The sequence below is a fragment of the Gymnoscopelus microlampas genome, assembly GCF_963454915.1.
Source record: "Gymnoscopelus microlampas genome assembly, chromosome: 2".
Taxonomy (NCBI): Eukaryota; Metazoa; Chordata; class Actinopteri; order Myctophiformes; family Myctophidae; genus Gymnoscopelus; species Gymnoscopelus microlampas.
The window spans coordinates 22,356,300-22,366,608 of NC_139939.1; the positions used below are offsets into that span (position 1 = coordinate 22,356,300).

The 10,309-nt window shown below is 43.9% G+C and overlaps 1 protein-coding gene across 9 annotated transcripts in view; it reads left to right on the forward strand.

Moving 5' to 3' along the window:
* The window catches only part of nfixa (nuclear factor I/Xa), a gene marked incomplete at its 5' end in the record, with an annotated part of 151,596 nt that overhangs the window by 117,375 nt on the left and 23,912 nt on the right, over positions 1–10,309 (forward strand). For 6 of the 9 annotated variants that reach the window (XM_084044367.1, XM_084044372.1, XM_084044371.1 and 3 more), the window contains 6 exons: positions 3,901–3,963; positions 4,561–4,635; positions 5,313–5,433; positions 7,622–7,657; positions 8,642–8,769; positions 9,197–9,271. In XM_084044367.1, coding sequence (XP_083900493.1) covers positions 3,901–3,963; positions 4,561–4,635; positions 5,313–5,433; positions 7,622–7,657; positions 8,642–8,769; positions 9,197–9,271 — 498 coding nt within the window. The remainder of the gene's footprint in view (positions 1–3,900; positions 3,964–4,560; positions 4,636–5,312; positions 5,434–7,621; positions 7,658–8,641; positions 8,770–9,196; positions 9,272–10,309) is intronic. The other 3 variants (XM_084044368.1, XM_084044373.1, XM_084044374.1) reach the window with 1 other exon arrangement.

Here is a 10,309-nt window from a genome sequence, read left to right on the forward strand (position 1 = left end):
GCATTAAAACTGTACACAAAAAATATCTCTCCCAAGGATGAAGTGGAAAACAATAACAAAGATGAAACAGGTTTTAACAGACCGCCAGTGATACCGTTTAGAACAGTTGTTTCCAATGTCGTGGCTCGTGTCAAAAGAACCATATGGGACTTTGTAAAGTCAAAGCTCCCATATGGGAAAGACCAATTAACTTAAAATTAAACAAATTGAGGATAACTTCCCAATTAACAAGTCCCGACTCCTTTAATTAGGTAGAAAATAGAACTGTAGGAATCAAACCTATGTAAAACTGTGTGGCAGTCTTCTGGAAAATAAGAAAGATGAGGTGATGAACTGTCGTGAGGGATCGCTTTTGAATTCTTGAAGTTTTTCCTCATATTGAGAACAGTGTTTTTTTCTTGGGTTGTGTGCAGCCGTCCGCTACACCAAGTTCCTGATCTTCACCCGGGTCGCGCCGTCTCCCGCCACCTGCCAAGTAGACAGGAGCCGGATCTCATCTTGGTCGTGACTTCGCTACGGTATCTGGGAACCCGCGTGAAACCGTATCCGTCACCTCCGCAGCATCCGTCATAGAAGACCTGCATCCTTGCAGAATACGCTGTCTTTTTTTTTTCTGTCAACACTTTCTTGGCTTTTAGTGAATTCACTGCATTTATTAGCACTTTGGGGGTAGTGGGTTTTTAACCACATCAACCCTAAAAAATAGGCAAACATTCCGCAAACATAGTTGTTCTACAAGCTCACAGTGAACGGTGAGAGATTGTAGATCGGCTATTGTCACTATTTGACATACAATGCATATATAGGTTCATGTGGTTAATGGGCTTGAGGTTTATGATGAGAGTCTGATGAGGCAAGGGTCAATATAAATTCAACAAGCTATCCCGAGTGCGTGTCCTCTTTATCTTCGGGTATTCCACAAATCCTCAAATTATCTCTCAGCGCTCGACCCTCCTGGACTATCAGCTTGGATTCCAGATTAGCCTGTTGCTGAGTTAGCACTTGATTTACGTTGATGTAGCTTGAAGCACGCTCTCCATTTCATCAATCCTCCCCTCTGCCTCGTCCTGTCTGTCGTTTGCTCTCTTCACTTCTTGTTTAATGTCGGAGAGCTGTACCATGGTGTCTCTTCTGAATTCCTGGAGTTGGTTAGGAATACTTTACAGGCCATCTTCGCCATGTGTACGATCCAAGAGAGCTGCTTCGGCTGCGAGTAGTAACAACTTTAGCTGTTATTGAACAAAATATTCAACGGGATTGACAAAACTGTAGGGGAGGCCAAAAATGTAGCTGTCGTCCTTTCAGTGGTGGAACTGGAAAACCGTGGTTTATTTTACTTTTAATACTTAAAGTCTTTATTGCCTTTTTACACCAATAAAATGTTCTTTGTCCCTATATTGGGCATTGAAAGGCTAAAATAGCCGATCTACATGCTCACTATGAGTTGCGATGCAACACGTGAGCTTGTAGATGGGCTGATTTTGAGTGACACCATCATACAACAAAGTGTAACATACTGTAGGGCTTAAGTACAGTAGTTAAAATGTCCTACAACTTTTTAGCTGTCATTTAATGTAATAAAAAAAAAAAGAAAACACACAAAACCAACATATGCCGGTAAACAAACCTTCTACATTTCTGTCAGTCTAGCCTCTTTGCTGCTGTACCCTGAAGGTGAAACTGGGGAGTTTAGTCTGTGGTTCCTGCCAAGTAGTAGACATGTCCGCCTGCCAGCCTCTTATCAACCATGAACCACAATTCTCACACTTGCTCTTTCACACTTCTACAATAGTGTAATGTTGAGTCAGCACAGGCCTGTTTCTTATGGCTGTCAACATGACAAGAGTACTAGTAGCTTTTTAATGGGCCTGAGTCATTGTGATGAGTCTGATGATGAGATGCGGGTCAATGCAAGAAAAAAAAAACACATTACATTGTAAGCAAAACTACGCAAAAGCTCAAAATAGATGGAGAATTCGACATCGTTTCATAATGGCAAGGTATCTATCATGTGTACTAAGTAGCAGGCCAATATACCTTACAGTATACTATACGGTGTACTATTGATGCTATACAACAGAATCTGGTTTTAGACTGTTGGTTTATCTATTACATGGTTGTATGATTTACATGTGATTTATGTTGCTTATCTGTGGCAAAATATGATCATATCGCATTCCCATTTTCAACAATAGATTATCTGATGCTTCTTTAGATGGAAGATAAGCATACCGTGATGTCTACCTGTTCTTTTTAAATGGCCTGCGTTACAGTTTCAGAAACTGAAAGCTTGTCATAGAGCCCAGTGGTGAAATACTACAGTAGCCTACAGCTAAAAAAAAGTCTTGTGAACCGGAGTCGTTTTCTCAACAGCTTTCGTTGGCCAACATGTATGTTTACGCTCGGTGTGTGTACCTCTGTGTTTGTTCACGTGTGAGTGTGTGTGTGAGTGTGTGTGTGTGTGTGTGTGTTTGTATATATTTAGGCGCGTGCTCGGCAGGGCGCGGGCCCGCATGTTTGGAGTGAGTGCCGTCAGCTAGCAGGAATGCGGTACTACCGCCAATGTTAAGATGGCTGCCAAGCTCTAAGATGGCTGCCAGGATTCCACAGAGCCGGCGAGAGACACAGTGAAAAGCATACGAGAAGAGAGGGAGAGAAGCTCTCCTTTTTTTTTATTTTTACACTCTTTATTCCTGTCCTTTCCTTCTCCCCCGGTCTGTCTCGCTCTCCCTCTCCGCGGTGAGGCAGGGGTTCGTAGGCAGCAAGACAGGTCTGTTATTGTTTCTGCTCGGTAATCTGCGGCTTAGCGTGGCTGTGAGGAGAGCCTGCTGGCAAGAGTCTGTGTGCTCTGTTATCACCTACAGGCTGCAGATAAACACCTCCCTTTGCTAGCTAGGTAGAAAGCTAAGCAACAGGATGGATGGCCAGTAAGCACTGGAGATAAAGATGCCTCTCACTCTGTCTGCACTCTCAGTCATATACTCAAACCTTGTGTCCAGCCACCAGACAACGTACGTTGTCTGTGTACAATGCGTGTGTGTGTCTGTGTGTGTGTGTGTGTGTGTGTGTGTGTGTGTGTGTGTGTGTGTGTGTGTGTGTGTGTGTGTGTGTGTGTGTGTGTGTGTGTGTGTGTGTGTGTGTGTGTGTGTGTGTGTGTGTGTGTGTGTGTGTGTGTGTTGCCACACGCGAGTGAGAGCAGATCACCTGGCACAGCCAAGTTTTCACAGGGTGTGTGCACATGAAAGCATTAGAGAAAGGGAGAGTGTGACAGACAAATAGAGTGAGTGAGAAAGAACCTAGGCAGAGAAAGACTGAGTAAGAGAGAGAGAGGTGTACACACGCCGCGTGTGTGTGTGTGTGTGTGTGTGTGTGTGTGTGTGTGTGTGTGTGTGTGTGTGTGTGTGTGTGTGTGTGTGTGTGTGCGTGTGCGTGCGTGTGTGCGCAAGGTGCTCTGTTTATGTTGACTAAATCCTACCAGCAAGAGGTATTAAGGGGATTAGGAAGAGGGATATGATTGCGTGGTTAGATACTGAATGCCATAGCAGCACACCGTAAATCACTGCACCTTAAGACAGGAGGGGCAGAGCGAGGAACATTCTTTGATATGAGACACACACACACACACACACACACACACACACACACACACACACACACACACACACACACACACACACACACACACACACACACACACACACACACACACACTCACACACAAACGACACACATAAGATACTGTAATAGCATAATGGCTGCAGCGAGAATATGGCCTATGCATTAACCACTTGAACCCCAGCATCCATATTCTTCGGGGAATACTAGCCAAAATAGCAGATCTACAAGCTCACTTCTATCTCTCTCTCTCTCTCTCTCTCTCTCTCTCTCTCCCCAATTCAGAATCCGGACAATCAGACAGCTCCAGTCAACAGGGTGACACAGACATCAAACCACCGCCCAATGGTAGGTACACAGCACATACACACACGCACGCACATACGCGCACGTGCACGCGCACACGCACACATGTATGTCCATGTCTCAACAGCATCAAATCAGCATGCTATAATTGATTTCATCATGCTTATCATTCTTGCCATATCCCAATTATGGATCCAATTAGCAAACACACTCACACAGATGTTGGTCCACAAAAACTCTTACAGATGGTCCTTTCAGGGATGTTGTTTTGTTTTTGTAAAAAAAAAAATCTACTTTTCTTTTCTAGGATTTACTGTATCACGCTTTTCTGATTATGTTTTCTTTTTCTGGCTCAGTTCCTGTTATTTGCAGCTTTTGGTGTGTGTGTGTGTGTGTGTGTGTGTGTGTGTGTGTGTGTGTGTGTGTGTGTGTGTGTGTGTGTGTGTGTGTGTGTGTGTGTGTGTGTGTGTGTGTGTGTGTGTGTGTGTGTGCGTGCGCGTGTGTGTGTGTGTGCGTGCGTGCGTGCGTGCGTGCGTGCGTGCGTGCGTGCGTGCGTGCGTGCGTGCGTGCGTGCGTGCGTGCGTGCGTGCGTGCGTGCGTGTAAATTGTGATCACACCTTCTGTCTTCTGTCTATACAGGGCATCTGAGTTTCCAGGACTGCTTTGTCACTTCAGGAGTGTGGAATGTGGCAGAGTTAGTCAGAGTGTCACAGAGTAAGTAGCAACCTACCACCAAGAGTGTCCATGATCATAATTATATTAGCAAGACTAAGATCCCTAATGACCCACTAGCGGCCCCTAGAGACCATGCTGCCTCTCACACCCACCCAGAACAAGGTGGTTTGAACCGACACAAAGCGAGGCCAAAAAAAAAAACATGTATATTTTGGCTTGAGGGTGGTGCTAAAGGTCATGAGTTCACTCAAATGATTAGGGAGCATGAAAGCGACAGGCAAGTTTCATAGCCAAATTCCATGGCAATCCAGCCAGTGTTTTACAACATATCTTGTTTGGGACTGACGACCTCATCAAACTCAGCTTTTTTAGCTATTTCCTGTAATTTGTGAAAGTATTAAAAAAAGGCTTACGTGTTTAAACATTTTAATTGGTATTAGTAAATAAAAATAAACATTTACAGTGTGATAAGAGTGATAAGACGTGTTATAGAGGTTATTTTGGACAGATATGAATACAGGTGTGCCTAGAGATTTTGACTTTTGTGTGCCTTAGCTTAGGCGCAAACGTTTGAAAACCACTGTTTTAGTTTAGGTAACCTGTAGGAAGATGATTCCCCTCCACCCTCTCTTCAGCTGTCATCAACACACTTGTCATCTGATATTCAAACTCATTGTTGCTGGCATTGTCCTCGTGTCTCCCTCCCTCCCTCTCAGCTCCGGTGGCCACAGCGTCAGGTCCTAACTTCTCATTGGCTGACCTGGACAGCAGTCCAGGCTATTACAACATCAACCAGGCCCTTGGGCGACGCTCACTCGCCTCACCCCCTTCCACCAGGTAAGCCGAACAATACTTCACACCCCAAAACAGTTATAGTGTGATCACAGGTAGGCTACCGTACATACTATATATACCCTCCTGTCCCCATAGTTGAAATAGATTTACTGTGGGTTGGCCAGTTCACAGTACATTGCAGTATTCAGTTCCTTCCACACCACTGGCTCCAAGGTTCATACAGTGCAGTGTTTACCCTAGAATTTTCATCAGGTCTGCTGGTACGAGTTGACAACCCCAATCAACTAGGGCTGTCACGATCATGATATTATTTTACAATACATTTTCATGCAAATAATTGCAATGAATGATTTGTTTGTTTTTTGGGGATTGAACATTGGAACATAATAAAAAATATATATGATACGACATAACGTCAAGCCTATTACTGAAAGATACAGAGAAATGACTGATAGTGACTGGTACCAATAATCAAAAATAAATAATGTACTACGGCCAAAACATTAGAAAATGTATGAAAATGTTTCTACATTTCTACATGTTTTTACTAAATGCCCATAATCGGGACAACAGATTTAAAGCGGTTAAAATAATGTGGACAACGTGGAAATAATGATGGAAATATGACATTTCTGTTCATTTCATCCAGCTGTTTGCTCTTATACAGATGAATGGGAATTATTGTAACGATTATGCAAATTAATTGTGACAGGCCTACTGTAGCTGCAACATGATGTAATAGACACGCCCTTCATATGTGGGTGCTCTCAGTTGTTTTTAAAGCACATCATTAATATAAAAAGACAATGGGGGTTTCTACTAACATAACTTCTGTCTGTAATTATACACCACATAGTGACACATTATGTCATATACCCAAACACAGCTCTTGTCATTTAGCAAACATGTGGCCTTGGTTTGGAAGTAAAGTCAAAGACCTTGTTTCCAGGACCGCTCTGAGGCCAAACCGAGGCCGTACTGCACTGTGCCGCTCTGTGTTGTGATGCAGTTGAACGGTTATCATTTATGTTTCCACTGCACTGCACCTGGAATCAGGAGTAAGAGAAGTCCCTTCGAAAGTTTTAGTCATGGGACCAGTGTGACCACAGTATCTTACTAATGATATTAGAGCTACAGTACAACTGTACAACTGCTCAAGTTAACATAATGGCATGTAGCATGAGATGTACACAGATATGTGAAACCTAGCAAACCAGGTGGATCGATCTGGCCACACTGAGCATGATTATGCAACTGTGCCGACTGGGCATGCTTTAAAGCACTCCACACCAAACAGCGCCAAACAGAAATGCAAATAGAACAGTTATTAACCGTTCTCAGAAGTTCAGAACCATTCAATAGTGCAGTGGAAAAGCCCCATAAGTAAAGCCTATAGATAGTTATCAAAGTGACAACTGAGGCTTCCAGCTATTGAATCTGTCGGGACACGTGTGCCCAACGGTCATAAACTGAATGGGTTGGGTATTTTGTTGGTAATGTTGGCATGAGAAAAACATCTGAAAAGATGATTCTGTTCTGCCTGACGGGGGTGTAGATATCCTCGTAATTTATGTACCCAGTATTAGTATTACTATGTTTATTAGTACTGATAATATCCCCAAAAGTCCTCAAGTCAATGAACAAAGATGTAAAGTTTTAGCACCAGTAGCTCATGTGTGATAATCGAGTCTAGCTCTACTGGTAGATAAAGTAAACTGTGTGTCGAGGGCCATTTTTGGGTTGGGGACCCATTTTTATGCATCGCGAGTAAATCTCTTTATTGTTTGTTTCCTACATTTTGTTTTAAATTATAATTATGATAATGATTAATTCTGAAAATGTTCTAAAGAAAATTCATAAGTACATTTTAAAAAATCTAAGAAATGCCATAATTTAGAAGAAAAATAAATGTAGTGAAAACAGTCTGTCCACATGTAGATCAGCTATTTTCACTAGCTTGGGTCCCGGGGAGACATCAAATTTCTCATTTGGGTCTCGAGGTAAATGTTTGGGAAGCTCTGAAGTAGGCTACTACTTCAAATAGATGTTTTTACCATTCAGCATGTCCCTGTCACTGTGCCTCACTGTCGCTCTCTTTCCTCTTTATGAATGTGTGATGGCTGTTTCTGCTTTCCCCTGTCCCCTTCTCTTCATCTTCATCTACCTCTCCGTCTTTCTCCTCCTCCTCCTCCTCCACCTCCTCTCTCTCTATCTTTTGTTGGCACTTTAGGTCTGAGGTGGAGTTGTATGCAAACCTTCCACGGAGGTAGTTACCGTACTCACACGTGCATGCGCGTGCATGAATACACGCACACACACACACACACACACACACACACACACACACACACACACACTCACACAGCAGTGTTTCTTGGTTTTCTATCTGTGTTTTCTAACAGTCTCTCTTTTCTATTTCCTCTGTTGTCATTCTTGAGTCTCAACATTCTTGTGCTTCGTTTGTTTCATGAATTACTCTGTTAAAGCAGAAATGCCACTTCGTGTAAAACATCTGGTAAATCTGGAAGAGTCTTTGTACGGTCTTTTAGGCTAATATAAAATGTGATTTATGTATTGATTTTGGAAGCTAATCTGGCCCACATGTATGTAAACATTCCCCTGCTGTGCATCGCTACTTAACCACTTAACCACTTAAACCCTGTACTTAGTTGACCGGAGTCCCCCAGGGGTCTATATTAGGCCCCCCTCCTTTTTCCCCTCTTCGACGAAAATAACGGATCTACAAGCTCACAATACGTTGCAACACGTTGTGAGCTTGTAGATCTGCTATGTTCGGCAAATGTTTGCAATGGTTCACCTATTTTATACTTTGTCGTGTGGCAAAGATTGCGGATCTACAAGCTCACAACGTGTCACATTGCAACACGTTGTTAGCACCTAGACTGGCTATTTTTTAATTGCTTTGAAATGTTAGGACATTTTTGAAAATGTTCAAAAATGTTTCGCCTACAATGACGTGACCAAAATAGGGTCACAGGGTGGACAGTGGTTAACCTCTTGAAACCCAATGTCCATATTCTGGGGGGAACATTAGCCAAAAATAGCAGATCTACAAGTAGATCGGCTCTTTTTGGCGACGATATTTGGTGTGTGGTGTGGTGTGGTGTAAAAGTGGTCAAAGTACAGTTGTAACTCAAATCCAGTTCTCTAAGACTACAGGGGTTTAAGTGGTTAAATCGTACCCTCCTTCTCCCCCATCCAACCCCCATCACCCTCTCCCTCCCCTCAGCTCCACCAAGAGGAAGTCGTTAGACGACAGCGAGCTGGAGAGCCCCACGGACGACGTCTTCTACCCGGGACGCTCACCCGCCGCTGGCTCCTCCCAGTCCAGCGGGTGGCCCAACGACATGGACGCAGGTACGCACTACATATCCCACCATGCACTCTGTCAAAACTACAGTCCCACTTTCATCCCTCTGTCTCGAAGTCATCCTGTATCGCACCCCACTCCCGTATAACAGTGGTTCTCCAACTTTTAAACTTTCATTTCAAGGACCCTGATAACTCTGAGAGCGTACGACTGGAACCTGGGCCCGTAAACGGTCCATTTGGTTCCATTTTGTTCGCACTCAGAGTTACAGACCTGTGGGGGTCCATTTAGAACCCCCTCAAGGAACCCTGAGAGTCCATGGACCCCACTTTGAGAACCATGCACAGTAAAATGTTGTCACTACGTCCATCATACACAAATGCTAATTCATTTTCTCTCTCTCTCTCTCTCTCTCTCTGTCTCTCTCCCGTCTCTCCCTGTTTCACTGTTAACAATACCCTTCTCCACTTGCAGTGCAGCACCATTTGGCGAGTGTGCAGGAGAGGAAGATAAAACATGAAAACGATGGGGTGCAGTTTCCGTACCATGGTTAGAACATTGCTTACACTCTTTGTATTTACTATGTACTAGCTTGTGTATGTAGTCCAACCACTCCTCTCTCAGTATGTGTTTCATGAATGTCTTATGTAGTTGAGAGGATAGCATGTCCCAAAGCAGGGTTCTGCAGTGTCTATGCATTAATTTTTCACAATGTAGTTGTTACCATACTCTTAGATGCATATAATTGCTGCTCATTCTACCAATATCTTCACATACTGTATGACATTTATCATGAGGAATAGAAATAGGAAATAGTTTGAACCTTGACCACTTTAACCCTGGTGTCCTCATTTTGGACATGGCAGATCTACAAGCTCTATACAGGCTTTTTTTGTTTTTGTTGTTAAGTTGTGTGTATCTTATGAACCCCAATACTGTCAGACTATAATATACAATTCACTTCAAGCTCCCTGGAATTCATCATTTCAGCGTCCTCAGTGGCATTTTATTGTCATGTTCCAGGCTCTCTCTCTCTCTCACACACACACACACACACACACACACACACACACACACACACACACACACACACACACACACACACACACACACACACACACACACACACACACACACACACACACACACAGATGCAGGCAGACATTCGCACATTGAACGACACCTGCTTGTCGTCCTCCCCATCACGGCTGGTGTTCAGGTGCATGCCTTGCCTCCATCCCTCCAGCCTTCCATCCCTCCATCCATCCATCCCTCCATCCATCCATCCATCCCTCCATCCATCCATTCATCCAGCCAGCCAGTGTCTAAAATCCCTCATTAAGACGCTTACGTTCTGTGGATCAGAGGTGTAAAACCCTTGCTGCCCCCCAATCCCTCCATCCCTCTCTCCCTTCTGTCTAATTGAAAATGTGTACGGCAGGAGGGACCCCGGGGGAGAGAGAGAGAGAGAGAACATGGGAAAGGGGCAAGAACAGATGAGAGGAAGGAAGGAGCGGGTAGCAGGGAGGTGGGAGTGACATGTGGATCAGAAAGAGGAGTTGGCGAAAGACACAGACAAGGGAAAAC